The sequence below is a fragment of the Tenrec ecaudatus genome, chromosome 13 (genome assembly GCF_050624435.1).
Source record: "Tenrec ecaudatus isolate mTenEca1 chromosome 13, mTenEca1.hap1, whole genome shotgun sequence".
In the NCBI taxonomy this organism is placed as follows: Eukaryota; Metazoa; Chordata; class Mammalia; order Afrosoricida; family Tenrecidae; genus Tenrec; species Tenrec ecaudatus.
In genome coordinates this window covers 30,919,785-30,941,370 of record NC_134542.1, presented here as the reverse complement: position 1 = coordinate 30,941,370, position 21,586 = coordinate 30,919,785, and the positions used below count along the sequence as shown (strand labels likewise).

Genomic DNA, 21,586 nt, shown 5'->3' with positions numbered 1-21,586 from the left:
CTTAACCAAACATGAACAGTCTCAGGATGATGGAAACTATTCTTGAATTTACGGGGAGAAATCAAGAAGCATTTTTAAAACATCCCAAGAGTCATCGCTCAAGCTTAGCTAAAAACCAGGGTACAGATCCTCCTGACTGCATCTGCGTTGTTCAGGAAACATTACCATCTCCTGGCATGGGAGCACTAATTTTCAGAAGACAGTTTGGTAAATACTACTCTAGAGTATTAGTATCCCCAGTTTCATTTTCCCTTAAAATATAATTAGGTTATAAACTTGTTTTTTAAAGGCTGATACATTAAAAACAAAATAAGTTTATATTTTAATTAAAAATAGCAAGTTCACAGCCATAATGATGTTTTTTCTTACTGATAATAGTAGTAAAGGTCAAATTGTGTATATTTAAAAACTGAGTTCTGAACTGTAAGCTGTAATCCCTGAATGTTCATATTTAGCTAAGGCCTTAAATCCGAGAGTGAAACAGACTCTAATCTGCAGCTTTGTTTGAATTTAAAATATTCTGGTATTTCAGTATAGTTTTTCTTTTGTTTGTTTAAGAATAACTTTTTCTAACAATAGGTTCTATATTTATTTCTAGTTCAAATAGCCTCCATTTTAGAAGTCTGCTTTTGGAAGTCTAGTGTTTGCTGTCATCATATTTTAAAATGATCATTGTGAACATTCTTGAGTTTACTAAGGAGGCATAGAGTCAGTAATACATTGTTTTACGTGGAGTTGGTGAACCATATTAGAACTACTTGTGGAACTTTTCTTTGCAAACAACTCAAGCCCACCCCCAACCCCACGCACATATCCATCCTCACAGGCCTGTTGGTAGGTTGGGGAAGAGGTGGGGCATAATTATATAGACAAAAGTATCCCAAGTGATTCTGGTCCTAACCCTTAACTCAGTGGTTCCTGAACTTTGCCAGCATGCTGGAATCACCTGGGAGATACTGAAAAGAAATCATGATGTCCTAGCTAAACCTAGTGCCAAGAAAACCAATCAACGATGGGGGGGGGGAGGTCTCTGTTAAAGCTCTGCTGCTGATGCCAGTAATAGAGAGCAGTTTCTGACCATCGATGAAGCCTTGGGCAAGTCTGTTTGAAACCTTAGTACGCTTAAAATAAGTCTGTTGGATTAAGTGGAATCCAAAATTCTGTGGTCCTTTTCAACATACAACTTCAAATTCTGTGATTTTACAATTATTTTGGAGATGAAATTGAAGCACTATAGAAGTATCCATCTTTGGTCCTACTGATGTTACTTGTTCATTACAAAGGTCTCTGAAAGGTTACTTGTTCATTACAAAGGCCTACTGATGTTACTTGTTCATTACAAAGGTCTCATAAGCACATTTATAAAGAAGGGGCAGCTTCTTTTCTAAGTGCTAGTGTTCTGTGGATGGAGTTTTAAAATTCAGATTTGCCTTCCCTCAGTTATTTTGAGCTTCAATTTAGACACTGGTGACAAATGGACGCATGAAAGTTACCCAGGAGAAACCCATTTGCTCTTCAGTGCACAACAGCTGGGGGCACTTTTGGACCGCAGGAGCGGAGGGTGTCTAAGGAGCTGTTTGTTCATTACCGCTTGATTGACAGTGGTTTCGGAATACTCAGAGCAGTATTATCCTGTGTAGTAGTGTTATACTGCAGTGCAGTGGTTTGATACGATTAGCTAGACCCATCATTGATTTTATGGTTATTAGCCTCCTTGCATTCATCTGCTAATAAACTTTCTACTAGTAATTTTGCAAAGATGATTTTAAATGGTATTTTCTGGCATAAAGTACTGATGCTTACTTTTGGGGAAATAATGGGAAACAGGTGAAGCAAGTCACTGGGGGACTAAATCAATTGAAATGCAATGTCTATCAACTTTTTAAAAGGAGAGAAAAATAAAAACTGCATAACTGTAACCGTGTGTCAAGTAGATATAACTTGAGCAGGCTGGAAACGTCTCAGGGTAGAAGGGCCAATGGCAGGGGATACATGTAATGATTTGTCAACAGTGTCCAACAGAAACTGGCTCCTCACCCCATGTTGTCTGCAAAGGAATGTTGGGGTGCTGTTGGCTGGGCTGTTTCAAGCCCAGGAGCCCCTGTGGGAGAAAGACCAGGCTCTCCCCACCCTGAGAACTGTCTCAGAGACCCTGTGAATCACTCCCTCGGAATCCACTCAGTGCCAGTGGCTTGGTGTTTTGTTTTGTTTTCCTTTTGGGCTTTTTTTGGCCCAAAGTCAAAGGATTAACCATTTTTTTTTCCCTCCACAGTGTGACCTTAGCAATATATTACCACATAAAGAACAGGTGAGCTCTTTTAAGACCTTCTTGCTATCCTTACTGTTTACTTTGCATCATACCATTTCAATGCAGAGTAATATTTGTTGGTATTATTTGTGTAAGATGTGGAATACTTGTATTAACAGTATTAGAGTGAATAATATATATATTTTTAATCTCATTATTCTTTTCTCACGTTACTGAGGATTCCAAAGAGCATGTGTTTATGTTGGTTAGATACATATTTACTGTTGGAGATATTAAAATTGAGAAATTTTTAAATGTGTTGCATATCAGCATAGGGTTTTTCAACCTGGGCGCTGTTGTTAACTGTTGTTACTTTTTGTTGTGGGAGACTGGGCTCCTGCGCACTCCAAGATGTTGAGCATCATCCTCGCCCTCTACCTAAGGAGCCCCGTGGGTGCGATGGCTCTCACCATGGAGGGTGGTTAAGCACATAGAACCCACAGCCTTTCTGCAGAAGAAAAGACCCGGTGGTCTGCTCCCACGACAATGGCAGCCTTGGGAGCCCTGTCGGACATTTCTGCTTGGTCACGTAGGGTCAGTTTGAGTTGGAATTGACTTGATGGCACGTTGGGCCGACTAGACGCCGGTATCACTCCCTAGCCCCTGCTGTGGCAGTCAAGTCACTAGACATAGTGTTCCGTCTCCCCCAGCACTCTCTACTTCTCATGTAGGCTCAGTACTTCCTTGCAGTAGCCACACAACACCCATAGCCAGTACTCAGAATGATGAGGTTGATTAAGAAGTTGACAGGTTGCAATGCAGGTGAGAAAAGTTCAGGATCTAGTTTTATCAGGACATGCTACATAGATGTTTTAAGGCTGTGAATAAATGCTCACTCTGCTATAAGCCTCAGCTTGAATGCACTCAGCTTCCGCTCCATGATTGGGCAAACCCAACTCCCCTAATTAAGTGCCCAGAGGCACCTCACTTCACAAGCCAGCCTCCTGTCCCAAAGCACCCCCTCTAATTGCTCTGTCCTATGCTAGTTCTTGGTACTGCGCCTGTCACTCCACTGGTGTCAAAGGTGTCTTCCCGGATCAAGGAGGGTCACTGAAGAGGGAGCTCGGGCTCCAGAAGGTTCACTCCACTCCTCGTTCTCGATGGTAGTCAGATTCTTCCTCCTACTTCCGAACTGGCTCGCTTCACACATAGCCGCTGGCAATCACAGTGAAGCCTGCTAACCGGCACTCATGACCTGTCACTATCTTCCCCACCTCTCACCCAGACCCATCAGGAAAAAGTCATTTAGGTAGGAGGTATGGAGACTGTGACTGGAAAAGCCACCTCAATAATTCACGGCCCTGTGTGCATAGTTCAGTTGTTCACTGGAGGGCAGGGGCAAAAGGCAGGTTGATAAGAACTTCTCTGAATACGTTTTTTTAATGAAAATTGACTATTTTCCATAATAAAATCAATGAATGTTGTGTCATAGATTGACATGTTTAGAAATCTTGCTTGTGTCAGAGAAGACAGCTGGGTGGTGGTTGTCCTGCCTTCAAGCTTGTGCAGTTTGTTGTTTTGAAGAGACTGAGCAAGCCCAGCCTTGTGTGTATGTATAGTTGGGAAAGGGTCTATTTTAAAGGCCTGGTATTTGTGGATATTCTTTGATACCACACATGGTAATTTCTTATATTAGTTATAGTGGACTTTTAAACTCCATCAAACTTTTAATATTCTGTTAAATCCCATAGATTTGTCCAGCATGTTGAATCAATCTTTTACCTGTACATATTTTAAAATGTGCATTCATTGGTCATTTGGAAACTATGCATTCATATTTCATTTTAGTGTCAGACCCACTTTTGTTAGTATCACCACTTACTTGATGAGAAAAGTCCCATAAGTACTGTGGGGTCAAAGTTTTCAAAAATCCTCTTTTTTTTTTGCTTGAAAGCTTGAATTTTATCATTAGCAACAAATGCCTCATTGTTTTCTTTGAAGTGACAGTTTGTCGGTCAAACTTTCCAATAGAAATGGCATCTTGTGAACCAGTCTGCTGGCTGAGCTCGGATCTGTCCCACAAGCGCTTGTACATCAGGTGCAGAAGTGGGAGTGAGTCCTCTCCAGACAACCACTTCCGGCATTACAAAGATTGGACTGGAGTAGAAAGAACGCTATTTCTTAAGCATCCCATCAGGGAGCAAAAGTAACATTATTTATTACTATGATGAGGATGAGGATGATGGTGGTATAGTAGTTACACAGTAGCCTGCGATCCACAAGGTCAGCAGTTCTAAACCACCAGTCATCCCTCAGGAGAAAGACAGGGCTTTCTATTCCCTTTAGCAGTTACAGCCTGGAAAAGTTACAAAGGCATTTCTACCCTGTCCCATAGGGTCACTGTGAGTTGACTTCTACTCGGTGGCATTGAGTGTGGCTTTATTAACTGGTGTGTGGGCAGTGAAGGACAGGGGGACGGAGTGTACTTGGGTTCTAGTACCTCAACTGTGTTCTGGAGTGGACAGCTTGACCAGCTTCCCACGGTCAGTGCAAATACGGAAAATCGTTATTTATCTATTTTTTAATTTTTTGGCCTCAGGGCCGCCTGTGAAAAGGTTGAGGACATCCCTGGGGGTCCACCGACCACTCTTTGAAAACTATTGCTTTGAACGAGCACCAGATTTTAGTGTGGTGTGTGTTATAAGTTCAAAGTCTTCTGTCGTAAAAGCTTAAGAATTGGAGTTTCTTTTTTTTTAACTTCATTTTATTTTTTATTACTCATTTTATTGGTGGCTCTTACAAATCTTATAACAACAATCTCTCATTCAGTTGCATTAAGCACACTTGTAAGAGCCCTGTTGGTGGTGGGTTACAGGGTTTGGGCTGCTAACCTCAAGGTCAGCAATATAAACCCCCTAGCAGCTCCTCAGGAGAAAGACATGGCATCCTGCCCCCTGACAAGATTGACAGCCTTGATGGAGGGAGGGAGGGGGCCAAAAAATGAGCTGATACCAAGGACTCAAGTAGAAAGAAAATGTTTTGAAAATGATGATGGCAACAAATGTACAAATGTCCTTGACACAATGGATGTATGTATGGATTGTGATTAGAGCTGTACAAGCCCCCAATAAAATGATTTTATAAAAGCATTTTATAGCCTTGGAAACACAGGTGCGGTTCCACTCTGTCCCTTTGGGTCGCTGTGAGTTAGGATCAACTCAATGTGGGTGTGTATAAAGAGGAGAAATACAGAAACCCTGGGAGACGGGACCCCTGCCCAGGTTCCCCCGTGGAGTACAGCATGCCGTGCTCCAGAGGGAGGCTCGGGGTGACGGGTTCTGCTGGTGAGGGAGGCTCACTGTCTGAAGGCAGCTCTGGCGAGTCCCGGACTTTGACAGTACTTGCGTGGAGGCTCCACATGTGCTGGGGAAGACTTTTTAAACACTGCTTGATTGAAGTTTAGGCCTCTCCCTTCAACAGGTGTATCACAAAGATTTTTAACAGTTCTTGAATTCATTCATTTTTAATGTGTGTTATTTTATAGAGATGCAAATAGATCCTTGGATATTTTTGATGAGAGATCACATCCGCTCACAGTAAGTGTCAGCTTTATTGAGTTTTACTTTTCAATCATAAAGTTGTGTTCATGTCATGCTGATCTGCTTTGACATGGCTAGAAGAAAACAGTCGTCCAGTGTGAAACCAAAACCATCTTCCTGTAAGCCTTTGTCCGCCTTACCTTGTGGGCTGTCTGTAAGAGGGAGCACACGGTGGGGACTAACGCTCTGTATACCAGGAAGACCAGCTGAATCCCCAGGTTCCGGCAGCAGATGGATAGTTTTAGAAGATACATTTCCATGGTATCAGGTACAAAGGGGCTTCAAAACGTGTGGGCAGAAACGGAACTAACAGACAATGGCATTTTCCATGAATTTTTTTTGAAGCCTCCTTGTACAGAGTGCTTGAAATCAGCCTCCCAGCTCTGCAGGATCTCTGTGAAGAAAATTAGGAACCTCCCAGTTTAAATCAGTGAAAAGTACCCAAAGTACATTCACTTCCTCGGCTGCACTAGACGCATTTCAAGTGCATCATCGTAGCCACGTATGGTTCCTGTGCCGGACAGCGCCGTGCGGTTACTGGGAACTAAACGCTCATTGAAAGTCCATTGCAAAGAAGTATGATCCAGGGTGATCATTGAGACTTGTAAGCCTGAAAATACTTTACATTTGGATAGAATTCTGCTGGGGGGAAGTGGCAAGGAGCAATATTAGTTTCTAAGCTTTGTATCTGTGTTTTTCTTTAATGGGGGTTGGTAGATACTGAACCACTCTTTCAAGATTCCACTAATTTTATTTAAAGGGCTAAAAAGACTTAAACGCTCTAACCAAATTAGGTTAAGGGGCATGTGGGCACACATTTGAACACTGCTGTCTTAAGTTTATTGAAGAAGTTTCCTCAGTGGACACTAACAATGTATGTCTTCTTCTTTCAGCGAGAAAAGGTTCCAGAGGAATATTTTAAGCATGACCCTGAACACAAATTTATTTACAGATTTGTTCGCACTCTTTTCAGCGCCGCACAGCTAACAGCTGAATGTGCAATAGTGACTCTGGTAAGACATTGGTTCTTCCCTACAAGGGCCTTTAGACACGTGTCTGGCTTGTTCACTGTGCTTTTGAAGAGAGCATTAGGAAGAGAGGTCTGCCCACAGAAACCAGGGGAAGTTAGAGCGCATGCATCCCCGGGCACGCAGCCCTGATGGTTCACACCCTGTGTCAGGGCTTCCCCCATCGCCAAGCCGGTGCTCTGGGGGATTTCTGCCCGTTCTCTCCCGTTCCCCCAGCTCAGGTGTACACGTGCAGTGTGCACACATGCATACACATATGTGTGCTTTGGGGAGCAATAAGACCACCTGGTCAGCAGACAGGGATGATTAGCTCAGTGTAGGTCCAAAACGAATCCCACATGACAGGCTACAGGCAGTTTGATGTGTGGACTGGCTGAGAACAACGGCCCCAAGTCCTCTGCGCCTTAAATGATGGCTGTTGACCATCCCTGCGGGCCTGTGTCTGCTCTGCAAGTTGTCCAGGGCTGTAGTGCCAGTGATGCTTGGCCAGACTTTGCTAGTTACCCTGCTGAGCTACCAGAGTCATCTGTACAAGTAAGTACAGGCTAAGGTTTTAACATTTTGAGTAATATATCTGACTCAGGTGAGCGATGCGGGGACTTAACTCCTCAGAACAGTAAACCTGGAGAGCAGAGTTCTCTGCATGGTGTCGGGGAAGCATTCTTACCCAACTCCCTTAGCATCCACTTAAACTTGAAAGGGAGGGCCTGTCCATGGGCCCTCCATCAGATGCAGGGGCTGCTTAGCGCATGCTAAGAGAACAAGAATGCTAGTGGCTTACCTAGAAAGAGGTCGGTAACGCAGGAGGAAGAACATACGGAAGAGGGAGCATTCCCGTAGACTTGCTCAGGTGTAGTGTACCTGGGAGTCAGTGGAGCAGCGGCAGTTTGGTTCTCACTGGGAGCATGTCTGTCCTCGCAGTTGCTCATTGTTTATCACTGAATGCCTAAACCGTGCCAAAACAGCAAGTCCTGCAGATCGAGAAGGGAGCAGACTCTTGCCTTCCGAGCACATACTTCTGTTCCAGGGAGGAAAATGTCAGTGTTTCTTTTTCATGAGTATGTGTTTAAAGGTGACTATTTCAGGCGATTGTAATAGCAGGATGATCAAGCAAGGTAAAAGAGAGTGATTATAGGTGCTTCCAGTTTTAGGGAGAATGAACAGAAAGAATGTTTCTAAAGAGTTAACATTGGAACGCGACCTGAATGAAGTCAAGACAAAACAAGCAAAGATAAGCAGATGCCTGGTTTCATAGACAGCAGAGGGAACAAGTGCAAAGCCCCAGTGGTGGGGGCCTGCTTTAGTGTATTCAAGACACAGCAAGAAAGCCAGCATTCTCAAAGTGAGGAATGGCAGCCAGAGGGTAGGAGGATTGGGTTTGGAGAAGGACATTGCCCATCTTCTCTGGGCTTATAGCTGGTAAGTTGTGGAAAGAAGTTAACTTTTTATTCCAACATGATAGTGAAACCTTGGGAATGGGAGCCCCAGGGTCCTACGTTAAGAGGTGGTGTCTGGGTGCTCTGCTGAGAACAGACTGCTGCTGGAGGCAGAGAGGAAGCAGCTGCAGTGATACCGTGAGGGGTGGTAGACGGTGACGTAGAATGAGTAGTAGTCATGTTCTCGTTGACGGTAAGTTAACGGGCAGTTCGAGCAGAATGGGAAAGAGTTGACTCATGTAGGGCTAGGGCTCCAGCAGCTAGGGTGTGGCTTATCGGGTTGGGGTGGGGTGGAGAGCAGTGCTTTGTCTGTGTGGAGGCACGAGGACCTGGGTGGAGGAGGCTCAGTGGTGATGGTGCAGCTGGTGGGTGGACTAACGGAAATGAAGGCAAGCATGGGAGAGGAGAAACTGGTTTGGGGACATGGTATTGTGAACAAAATGTGAGGACCATTCTAGGGGTACAACTTGACACATAACAGAAAATCTGACAGATTCTTACACAATTCAGTACAGGTGAGCGTGGGTGGGATCAACTAGCTTTTAAAAAAAGACTGCTTCTCTGACAGGAGGGCACGTGGTGGAAATGAGTGAGCACATCACAAGCTGGCCATTGAAGGGAGGGAGGGGCAGAAAGTTGAGGGGGTCCCGCCTGACCTGCTTCTGAGGATACTTGAAAGGAGAGCACTGAGTCTACAGTGTGTCATGTCCAAACAACTGTCCATCTGACAGCCTTCAGGTAGTAAACATACGTTACAGTCTAGCCTGGTCTCTTCTGTCTGGTTATGAAGAGGTCAAATAGCATATATATTCTTTGGCAGACCCCTCTTTGAGGTTAAAAAAACCAACCCACAGTTTACCTCTGTAATCTTAGCTGTGACCTTCTGCCCCCACCCCCAGCTCTCTGTAAGAATAGAAGTTTGATAACAGGAAGTCCCAGGAGCAGCTTGGTGGGTTTGTCATGGTGTTTTAATCAACAGATTGATGTCAACAAGGAAACACATTATCTCGAAGTAGTAATAGAGGTGTATAAAGTAGGGGGCCTATAGAGCATTCTGGGTGCTGTGCTGCACAGTGACCACTGGGAGGCGCTCCTGACTGATAGTTTGTATCCTCAAGGTAGTGCCGCTGAGGCGTGGGTCACAGACACTGTGAAAGTGTGCTGACAGGAGCAGAGTTGGAAATTGGAGCTTGACTTTCAGTGGGGATCCAGCCTCCTGTTCTGGCTGGGTAAGCAATGTCTCTGTAGAACGTATGAATCAAAGGCATTTTCTAGTCCAAAACCAGATACTATCATAATAGTTCTTATCATGGCACTTAAACTGAACTAAAATCAAAGACCAGTGCTCTACTTTTGCAGGTTTACTTAGAAAGGCTTTTAACTTATGCTGAGATCGACATTTGTCCCACTAACTGGAAAAGAATTGTTTTGGGAGCCATTCTTCTTGCCTCCAAGGTTTGGGACGATCAGGCTGTGTGGAATGTGGACTACTGCCAGATCCTCAAGGACATTACAGTAGAGGACATGTGAGTGTGTAAGGTTTTGGTGAACTTTCTAATCATTGTCCAGTATCTCATTTGTTCCCGTAATGTTTACGTCTTGATAAATATTTTTAAAGATAACGTTGTGCAGAGGAATGGAAAGGCATATAACAAGAGCGCCCTTTGTCCCCTCCAGCCAGGGTGGAACACTCCTTATTTTCTACCATGAACTGGTTCCTGAGGTGTTATTGTTGCACTACTCTGCTTGTGATAAATGAAAATGTCTCTCCTGGTAGTTGCTAGCAAACATTTTATAAACGTAACTACCCGAGCAACTCCCGTGATTGTGGTGGTTCTAATGCTGTCCAGCAGTCTCCGTCCATGTTCAGGAGGCGCCCCTCTGGCCTTTGAACTACGTGTCTGACCGCTGTTAGGAATGTGTTGGCCCTGGACTGCTGAGAGCTTACAGTTTTGACCCAAGTCACACAGGGAGAATTTGCTTTTGCCGTTCCCGCCCCTACCCTTTCCCCGTTTTTTTCTGCCAGAAGATCTGTTATGGTAGAAACCATGGTGTAAGTGGATGTTCTGTGGTGCCACACAGAAGAGCTTCAGATCCCTCTTGCCTTGAGCCCTCCCCTCAGCAGTGTTGTGTGTGTTAGAAATCACTGATGGCTTGGAAACTCTTTCCTCTGGGACTGTCTGAGAAGTACCATGGGGCCATTACCTGGGCCTGATCCCGTGAGAGAGTCTGCTGGGACACTTGGGGATGGTGTGTGAAGAAAGGGTGGTCTTGAACTGACTGTGAGAATGCAGGGGTCTGGATTACTAAGGGACCAACTTAGCTGTATGGCAACCAGAGTCCTTCCCTGAGGGCTGCTGTCCTGGCCACCTGAGGCTCTAGGGGGTCTGATGGGGGTTGGTAGGGCGAACCAGAGAGAGATTGCCAGCAAAGACTGTCAGTTGCCTCCTTGAGAGTGAAAATAACTTTGTGGGTGGCATTTAAGAAAATATGAAAGGACACCTTTGATTATATTGAGCAACATATGATCAAGATCATGATAGGCAGTGGCAAGACCCTCATTCTAGATAAGACTGTTATTTGGAATAGCAAACAGTATTCACCAGGGAACTGGGAATGCTTCTCACTCAGCACAGAGCAGAAGGTGGCAGTTGGAAGGGGGGGGGGGGTGTCGAGGAACACACGTTGATAAGGTGTGCACACCATGGTCCAGGGTCCTGTTGCTGGCAGCCATCATGGAGAAGGGTTTGGTGGCAAAGGTGAGCTCCTTAATGGATTTGCAGCAAATGGACTAGGAAATTGCAGAAGCTCAAGTAGCTGATACTGATCTTGTCATCAGTCTTCCAACACTGGTCCCTTGAAAGGAGTGCCAGGTCTGCTTCGATGGGCCCTAGTGTTTCTCAAAACCTCCAGCTAACCTGGCTAGAATCTTTAGCTCAAGGCTACAGCATCAGGGCATGCAGGGCAAGCTGCAGGTGTTCACAGACAGGAACTCTAGGAGTTCGGTACTAATGACAAGTAGTAGTAGTTCGAAACAGTTTGCGTATAAACTTCCATCAGGAGCTGTGCTTAAAACCGGTTGCTCTAGTTATGATCTTTGAGAACGAGAGACCTTTATAGCAGAGTGCTTACTGTGCATTTGTTTTGTCGCATCTTGCTGATTACTATTTGTAATCAGCTAATGATCTAAGTCTAAACTGAAAATTTTTGAAAATCAAGGTACAATTTTATTTAAAAGTTTACACATGCTGTGGTAGAATGTATTTCCCTTCAAAAGGGTTGCGTAAAATTAGGCAGAACTGCAACTCAGAAAATACGCTGTGGCTGGGACTGGTTCGTGTTCGGGCCGGCTCTGGCCCATGGAAACACCCAGGCAGGCAGCAGTCCAGCCTGAGGCCTCGGGCCCGAGCTGGTGGTGGTTGAGCCTCTGTGAGCGGGCCTGTACACAGCTTGAATGGATTCAGTGGAGACACTAGAAAAGGGTGAGTGGAGTGCATTTATTTCTGAAGTATATTAGGTGCTAATTAGCTGGTTATCAAAACCTCATCTGATTTACATTTCTATAGGCACATGGCTGATATGAACAGGAAATTAATCTCAGAAGTAAGCTAGTTGAATGTTAAGTTCACCACCATGTTCATCTCCTGACTGCCCTGTTCAGGAGGACGTTCCGCATCGGTTAGCCTTTTCAGTGAATGGGATTTTAAAACTTCAAGACCAAGAAACTCAATAAGTTGTCAAATAAGCCTCTCATGTTGGCTTAGGTATCTCTCATTTTTAATCAGTAAGTCTCTAATGTGATTACTGTGAAAAGGGGTGAGATTCGCTCCAATATCTTTCTTTAATTTAAACATTTGCCAAGTGTATGTACCAAAAGCCTGCGCCCAACAGTGTCCTGTCCCATTTTATTCATGTAGGCCCTGCACGCGTGTGCACGTGTGTGTCCACCTTGGATGTGGGAGGGGCGGTGGGTACACAGCTTCTCTGGGTTTCCTCAGGCGAGGTCCACCATCACTCCGAGAGAGACTATACTGTCAAATGGGTTTAGTCGGGCTGATTTCTCTCTCCCTTCCAAAAGCGTCTCTCTCAGGGGCAGTGTCTCACCTTAGGAACAGTGAGGTGAGCAGGAAGGTGTGTTCTGCCCTCTGATAGCCCTTGAACTGAGGATGGGGGAGGGGACTCCTTTCCCAGTGAATGCCTCTGTCTTATTTATTTATTTATTTATTGGAGATGAATCCTTGTTGCCTCAAGAGTTTTTCTCCTGGGAGATAATGGCACTGGCTCTCCAAGGATCCATTTGTTGCCGTGGTGATATGCCCACTCCTTTTGTTGGCGAGTCTCCACTTCAATAAGCCCCTTCCTGTTATCAGCCCAGGAAAAATGTCTGCAAGTTCTTCAGAGCTAATAAACAGCACCCACCACTCCTTTCATCTGCTCACTGCAGTGGGGCTGCGAGGGAGACTGAGCGAGGGAGGCCTCGCCTGACTAATGGCTCTCTGAAGAGAGGGCCCGAGAAGAGGAGGCCTCACCTTTACTGCTCGCCCCAGCCTCCTGCCACTGGAATTGCAGCCAGGCCTTGTTGGAACATTAGTGTGTTCATCTAGCAAAGTCACCTGATTTCTTCCAAACCAGAATTTAGAGCCAACCTATTAGCTCAGAATGATTTTTTTGAAGAGAGTCCAATTGACTAAAATTGTTCCCTGGTTTTGTTGTGTCCTCCCTCCAGGAATGAGATGGAAAGGCATTTCTTGGAGCTACTTCAGTTTAATATTAATGTACCTGCTAGTGTTTATGCCAAATACTACTTTGACCTTCGCTCCTTAGCCGATGACAACAACCTGAATTTTCTTTTTGCTCCTCTTAGCAAAGAAAGAGCACAGAACCTAGAGGTAAGTGTGTGAAATCACTGCGCGAGGTTTTGTGTCAGCCACCGGCACCAACATCTGAGGCTAAGTCATATTAAGCAGTGATTTGGCAAACAGAGAACTTTCCACTTAATATCAAAGAGCTTATTAACCCTTTAGCCTATTTCCTGGGTTTTTAAAGGTCCACTTCCCCCCCCCCCCAAAGTACAGCTACTGCCTTATGGTCATAATTCAAAATATTTTTAATCAAATTCAGTTTGTTTTTTAATGGTTTCTCTCTTGAGCCTTCACATAACTGCACATCTTAGGATTATGTCCCTGATTACACCTACATCCATATTTACTTACTGCCTTGTATTAGCTCACTTGGTTTGCACATTCGTGTCCGTGTTCATTCACTCTGTATAGCACGATTCAGTCCTGTGAGCCCATTAGACACAGCGCTGGTGGCTAAGCAGGGAGGGCACATGGTGGGGTGTTTTGCGCACTAGGTGTAGGCAGTCTGGGGGGTTTTAATGGAAATACTGATTTATCATAAGAAAAAGTAGGAGTTATGACTTCTGGTTGTAGGTAAATATACAGCTGAAATGTATACATTACAGGATAGCTTCAAAAGGTTAATAGACAAGTGGATTAAAAGACAATAGAATCTTTCGAGAACTTTGTGAAGTTCCCCTTATACTTACACTTGACCTTTTGATGATGCTTTGGTTGGACTGTAGAGTAACGTTTTCCCAATATGATTATGTATCAAGTATAATAGCACCTTCTGAAGCTTGAGCCATTCGACTTCTCAGACCCTCCCGCAGAGCTTAAAGAGGGCCTGATGGCCCATGGCTAATGTGCTCTGTTGCTAACCAGAAGGTTGTCTGTCTGAACCCACCGGGAGCTCCTTGAGGGCAAGCTGTGCCGTTCTGCTTCTGCTCCGATGTACAGCCTTGCGAACCCTGTGCACATTTCAATTCTGCCTGACGGTGCTGTGAGTTCACATAACCCACACAGGGCAGTGGCTTTGGAAGACGACTTCTGCATATACCTGCTTCACTAAAATGTCCTGGGCGGGTATAATAACAAGTGAAGAATTGGATGGAATAATCACGGAATAAACACTGATTTGGCACAAGTACATACATTATGCTCACTGAAACAGGTGCCTGGGTCGTGGATGCTGCTACTTGCAGCAGCAGCTACATCTTTAGAAGCCTAATGTTAAAATAATAGAGCAAGGACCCTCCTAGTCCGGAAATCTGATCACAGGCCTCAAAGGGTATTACTCTTTGTACTTTAGCTAATTGGCAGGAAGTAGCATCTCAGCAACATGGCAGCAGTGACCTCAGGTACCCAAGGAAGTGGTATCTGAACCAAGGGACACAGTCTGGACACATGACTGTGTGTTTAAGGTTGAAATTGCCCTTCTTCTTTTTCTTTTTTTTAATTCTTGTACCTCTGTTCTGTTTGGCGCCTTCCTAGGCCATTTCCAGATTGTGTGAAGACAAATACAGAGACTTGTGCAGAGGTGCTATTCGAAGGTCTTTCAGTGCCGACAATTTCATTGGCATTCAGCGCTCTAACGCCATCCTCTCTTAATGAACTGCTTTTATGCAAGGACTGGAGACATGTCATCGCTCTGCTCGAAAACCAGCAAGGACAGAATTTTCATCTAACGGGAAGACAGCGAATCTGAGAGACGCCAGGACAGCGAGGACTACAAGTCATAGGAAGGACGGGACCTTGCCAGTTCAACACTCTCTCCCGTCCTTTTCAGTGTCAACGGAGTGACAAAACCCGGTCCAAAGTGAAAATCCACTCCCCACCCACACAGATATTTGCTTACTGTGTAGGCCGATAGCTGTGGAGAGTGCGAGTTTTTAATTAATGGTTAAATTTTTAGGCTTTAAAGACACTAATGATACAACTTTTATGTTTATCCTATTTTTATTGTACCCTTTGGCCCCACCCCAAAGATTGCTGCATATGCCTTTAAAACTAATGCAGTATTACTCTTAAAACATGGGACTCCTAACAACTCAAAAGCCACGGAGAAGGCCGACTGTCACAGTGTTAGAGTGAAGGGCTCTTCTCCTACTGTATCCGGTAAGCTGCTCGGCACCACTGGCTCTCCACCCAAACCAAACAGCTGCAAGGGGCCGACCCACCAGCCACTCAGGTTCTTTGCACACCCCACTTCTTAACATTTCCACGTGTGTCGGATCATAAACATGCAAAGTATTAATTACTGATGATCTATCTTGTTTGGTTCGGAGCTGCCTTTCTTGTGCACTCTAATGGTGCTTCTTCTTTCCTGATCATTTTACTCATACCTGTCAAACTGTTAAAAAGATATTTCAGTAATTCCAGTCAACATGGTATGGTAGTCGAGGGATAAAAAGCAGACCATGAAATACGAGGTGTCCTGAAAGTGCATTTTCAAACTTGAATCAAGTCAGCCGAAGAGCTCCAAGCAGAAGTACCATCCTTTTACACAAATAACACTCAGCTTTTACGCTGGTTTGCCACCCAGAGGTGTTCTTGTAAAGGTGCTTTGCTGGTTTGTCGTCCTTGGCTCTCAACAGGAACATGTTTTAAAACATGGCAGAGTCGTGCTTCCCTCAAATACCTTTTGGAGGGAACAAGCCATCAGCAAACTAAGAGAAGACAGGACCTGTGTTATTTGTAACAGTGCAGTATAAATGCCATCACCTCTTTAAAATCGTGTTTAAAAGCTTATGTTTCTTTTGTACTTACATGAATTCTTGGTTTCAGTCCCCTTTGAAACGTGGCAAACAATAACTGAAGCAAAAGTAAAAGCTTAAATTTTCAAAATACCAAAGTGCTAACTTGAAACTTAAATTTCCAATGACGTTTGGCGAGTGCGCGGCATTTACTCTGCCCAGATGTGGAGCACAGCGGCACTGGGGTGGGGAGGGTCCTGGGGCCCCACAGACGTGCCCCTGTGCACTGTTCATCGGCTTTGATGTGGGAAGTTTCTCTGCCTCAACATTGAGTCAAGAGTGATCATGAAGAACATCCTAATTGACATGTACAAAAAGAAACTGCCCTAACAGTTGTAGATGTAGGAAACAGCTTTTTTACTTTAACACGTGAAACTGTGTGTTCTTCTCCTGCTACAAATCTTAGGAACCCGATATTCAGGCCTGACAGGCCAGAGAATAAGGAATTTTAGGAAATCAGGACCAATTTGTCACCTAAATTTAAAGTATTAAAAAACAATTACTGGGCTCTATAAAATCTGTTACTCCTACCTTCTCCAGGGTACATCCTAGGAGTGTTGCTTGTATGCATAGCCGGAATATGTTCTTGGTAATGAAACTTCACATTATCCTGAGTGCTGCAGGTTCCACCACTTTGAAAGGACAGAGGCATAAGTGAAAATGGTGTATACAATATTACAATCTACCACCTCAACATTGTCTATGGATTTGGAGCTTAGAGACTCGAGTACTGACTGACGTTTTATTTGGAAAGAATGCTACAACTTTACGTGGTTTTTCTTCTCATGTTTATATCAAAAGAGAAGCTAATAAAACTCTATTTTAATTAAAATGTGGGTATGTGTAATGTCTCCCTGGGTGTACATAGTATTCCATCACTGCCTAACTCAGTTGTTTGAAATCAGCTCTAACAGGTATGAAAGCATTTTAAGCTCTGATCACAAGTTGATTAAAATACCATTTTGTTTATTTTTGCACCTTTCTATTTGATAATTTATAGCAATCGTCTGGCCACTGTGCTGTATAAAGTGCTGGGAAGCAGCCAGAATAATGCTTATGTTTTTGTGTTAAGTCCAGCTTTTGTAAATCGATGTACTGTGCTTTTATGAGCCTTTTATGGATCAGCATGACACTCATGGCATGGTACGTTAACATGTTTGAATTGTGCCTGCGAAGGGAAAACTTCAGAAGATAGAATTGGGCACAATGAACCAACCAGAACTAAAGCAGACCGAAAAACCCACTGGTGACAAATCTCTTCTGACACCCAGGGACCCTGGAGGAGAGAGTGGAATGGTCCCGGGGGCTTTCCGAGGCTCTAAATGCTAATAGCAGCCAGCCTCATCTTCCTCTCGAAGAACTGCTGGTGAGTTCTAACTGGGTCGTGGGTTGACAGCTATGCGCTTCAACCACGGTGCCATCTGGGTTCCTGCACTGTACCAGAGTGGAAGCAGTTACAGGACGACCCAGAGCGTGCAGCACCGGGGGCTGCTCAGCGGTTCGAGTTAAGAAGATGGACAAGCAGGCACTAGAACTGTGTTGGCTCTAGTCAGGGTGACTATGTCAGCCGCCTCCTCCTCTGACTTTAAAATGCCATTTTGAAGCAAAAGGGGCACAGGGAAAAAGTTACTGTATACAAACACTCCAGGGGTGAGGTCCAGGTAGTATGGCAGGGGCCAGACCAAATCCAAGGGTACATGTAGCAGCCAACTGAAGGGTGGGAATGGAAAGGGAAAAAAAAATGAGTGGAGGGGAAATTAGGGGCACTGACCCACCCAAGGGGTGGGTATTGTTTGTGTCTCCACAGGGAAAGAGGGACCAGACTTAAATCCAGTGTTCTGGGATGCTAATGCAGCACACCGCATGGAGAGGGGAGCCAGTGGAGGGGCCTGAGGGCCCAGCCCCCATACCAGCTTTGTGGACAACTGGCCCTCCCCTCAGAAGATTGAGAGGACAGCACTGAAGCTGCAGCTCAGGGAGAGGGACGTAGACATCAGAGCACATGGGAGCGAATGAATGGGAAGAGAGTGGAGCACATCCTGGCCCAGCAGGCCTGCAGGACAATATCCCCGCTCCGAACAGCCAATGCACAGAATGAACCATATGGTTGATCCCATTATGACACACTGTCCCTTGCTGACCCATGGCCCTACGGGGACAACACTGGAGACTCAGTGTCAGGATTGGTCCAGTCTGACCCCACTACACCGAGGCAAAACACTAAAGGTGTGTGTGCGGTGGAGCGGTGGAGTAGAGCAGGGAGTATAAAGGATGGACTTTGGGGCCAGAATGTGGCACCCCATTGGACTTGATGAGGACACGCCTAGAGGTCAAATATCAGACCTTGATCTATTTTTAGGTTTTATTTTTAATATTTTTCTTTTAAAATTTATTCTTTGCTGGGTCATTGGTTTTCTTTGTTGTCATCGTTGTGTTCTCTTTTGTCGCTTTGTCTTGCTATGCCTTGTTTTTTGGTGCATATTATTATCTCTGCAGATCCAGCTAGATAAGATGGGCTGGATGAACAGTCTGGGAGGAGAAAACAGGGCTGATGGTTCGGGGGGGTGGCATGGGAGAAGGGGAGGCAGGGGAAAGGAGGTGGTGTTGACCAACCCAGGGACAGGGGAGCAACAAGTGATCTAAAATTAGTGGCAAGGAGGGTGTGAGAGGCCTGGTAATGAGTCATCAAGGGCAATGTAACCAAGAGAAATTACTGAAACCCAAATGAAGGCTGAGCATGATAGTGGGACAAGAGGAAAGTAAAAGGAAGCAGAGGAAGGAACTAGGAGGCCAAGGGTATTTATAGAGGTCTAAATACAGGCATGTACACGTGTAAATATATAGGATGGTGGAGAAATAGAACTATGTACATATATTTACAGGTTTAGCATTAAGGCAGCAGATGAACATTGAACCTCCACTCAGGTACTTAATGCAAAAACAGTTCTATGAAATTGGCATCCCATGATGCACACCTTCCTAACAAAATCGCTGAAGACATATGTGTGCATAAGCAATGTGGTAAAGAAAGCTGATGGTTCCCAGCTATCAAAAGATATAGCATCTGGGGTCTTAAAGGCTTGAAGATAAACAGCCATCTAGCTGAGAAGCAACAAAACCCACATGGAAGAAGCACACCAGCCTGTGTGACCACGAGGTGTTGAAAGGTTCAGGTATCAGGCATCAGAGAACAAAAAAAACATACCATTGGAAATGAGGGTGAGTGCAGAGTGGAGACCCAAAGCCTATCTGTAGACAACTGGACACCCCCTTACAGAAGGGTCGTGGGGAGAAGATGAGTCAGTCGGGGTACAGGGTAGCAACAATGAAATACAACTTTCCTCTAGTTTTTAAATCCTCCCCACACACATGATCCCAATTCTACCTTACAAATCTGGCTAGACCAGAGGATGTACGCTGGTACAGATAGAAACTGAAAACACAGGGAATCCAGGACAGGTGACCCCTTCAGGGTCTCACCAGTGGTGAGAGTGGCAATACTTGGAGGGTAAAGAGAAGGTGGGTTGGAAAGGGGAACTGATTACAAAGATCTACATATAACCTCCTAGGGGATGGACAACAGAAAAGTGGGTGAAGGGAGACGTCAGACAGTGAAAGATATGACAAAATAATTTATAAATTATCAAGGGTTCATGAGGGAGCAGGGAGGGTGGGGGGAAATGAACTGATATCAAGGGCTCAAGTAGAAAGCAAATGTTTTGAGAATGATGATGGCAACAAATGTGCTAGACAATGGATTGTGATAAAAGGCCAACAAACGATCCTTGAACCAACTACAAGTTTTTTTTTCTTGTGTTTTGTTCTTTGTCAGTGGTTTGTTGTTGTTTTGTTGTATACTGTTGCTTGGTTTTGCTCTGTCTTGTTTTCATGTATGTTATCTCCGCAGGTCCGTCTAAATAAGGCTGGATGAACAATCTGGAGGAGAAAACAACAGGACCAACAGTTCGTGGGGAGAGGTGGAGGTGAGGGGGAAGGAAGTGGTGTTAACAAACCCAGGGACAAGGGAACAACAAGTGATCCAAATTGGTGGTGAGGTGGGTGTGGGAGGCCTGGTAGAGCATGATCAAGGGTAATGTAACCAAGAGGAGTTGCTGAAACCCAGGTGGGGACAGAGCATGATAGTGGGACAGAAGGAAAGTCCAAGGGAAATAGAGGAAAGAGCTGGGAGGCAAAGGGCATTTATATAGGTCTAGATAAAGATATGCATATATGCAAATACATATGAGGAGGGGGAAGTAGATCTATGTGCCTATATTTATAGGTTTAGTATTAAGGTAGCAGACGGACATTGGACCTCTACTCAAGTACTTCCTCAATGCAAGAATACTTTCTTCTATTAAATTGACATTCTATGATGCTCACCTTCCCGACACAACCGCTGAAGACAAAGTGGGTGAATAAGCAAATGTGGTGAAGAAAGTTGATGGTGCCCAGCAATAAAAAGATAATCACGTCTGGGGTCTTAAAAGTTTGAAGATAAACAAGCGTCCATCTAGTCAGAAGCAACAAAGCCCACATGAAAGACCACACGAGCTTGTGTGATCACGAGGTGCCAAAGGGATCAGTTATCAGGCATCAAAGAACAAAAAATATCATTGTGTGCTCACTTCCATGATACGATCGCTGAAGACAAATGGGTGTATAAGCAAATGTGGCTAAGAAAGCTGATGGTGCCCGGCTATCAAAAGGTATAGCATCTGTAGTCTTAAAGGCTTGAAGGTAAACAAGCAGCCATCTAGCTCAAAAGCAACAAAGCCCACATGGAAGAAGCACACCAGCCTGTGTGATCACGAGGTGTCAAAGGAATCAGGTATCAGGAATCATCAGAACAAAATAAAATCTTACCATAGTGAATGAGCACGGGAGTGGAGTGGAGACCCAAAGCCCATTTGCCACTGGAGATCCCCTTGCCAGCCAACCAATGTGCGATGTAGCAACAATGAAAAATAAAACTTTCCTCTAGTCCCTAAATGCTTCCTCCCCTCCCACTCCCCAGCCCCCCACTATCATGATCCAAATTCTACCTTGTAAGTCTGGATAGACCAGAGGATGTACACTGGTACAGATAGGAACTAGAAACACAGGGAATCCAGGGCGGATGATCCCTTCAGGACAAGTGGTGTGATTGGTGATACTGGGAGGGTAGAGCGAAAGTGGGTTGGAAAGAAGGAACCAATTACAAGGATCTACATGTGACCTCCTCCCTGGGGGACGGACAACAGCAAAGTGGGTGAAGGGAGACATCGGACAGGACAAGCTATGACAAAATATAAATTATCAAGGGTTCAGGAGGGAGGGGGGAGCAGGGAGGTAGGGGAAAAATGAGTACCTGATGCCAGGGGCTTAAGTGGAGAGCAAATATTTTGAGAATGATGAGGGCAATAAATGTACAAATGTGCTTTACACAATTGATGTATGTATGGATTGTGATGAGTTGTATGAGCCCCTAATAAAACGATTAAAAATTATACGAGCCCCAATAAAATTATTTAAAAAAGAAAAAATAATAAGCCACTTTGAAGCTTACTTACATTTCAAGTGGACTCACACTAAATCACCATGGGGCTTCTACTCTGGCCAGCGTAGCAGTTCTGGCCACGTCCTGACGGCATTGCTGCCTTTTAAGCCCCCTGATGCTTCTGTGGACAAGGCCATGT

General features: G+C 44.7%; 1 protein-coding gene across 3 annotated transcripts in view; it reads left to right on the top strand.

Moving 5' to 3' along the window:
- CCNYL1 (cyclin Y like 1) overlaps window positions 1–16,877 on the top strand; it is a 40,324-nt gene extending 23,447 nt beyond the window's left edge. The window contains exons 5-10 of one of the 3 annotated variants that reach the window (XM_075528919.1): window positions 2,273–2,308; window positions 5,793–5,844; window positions 6,741–6,860; window positions 9,767–9,837; window positions 13,038–13,200; window positions 14,647–16,877. In XM_075528919.1, coding sequence (XP_075385034.1) covers window positions 2,273–2,308; window positions 5,793–5,844; window positions 6,741–6,860; window positions 9,767–9,837; window positions 13,038–13,200; window positions 14,647–14,763 — 559 coding nt within the window. In that variant the 3' untranslated portion in view covers window positions 14,764–16,877. Of the gene's footprint in view, window positions 1–2,272; window positions 2,309–5,792; window positions 5,845–6,740; window positions 6,861–9,670; window positions 9,838–13,037; window positions 13,201–14,646 lie in introns of all 3 variants that reach the window. The other 2 variants (XM_075528918.1, XM_075528920.1) reach the window with 2 other exon arrangements.
- The last annotated feature ends 4,709 nt before the right edge of the window (window positions 16,878–21,586 follow it).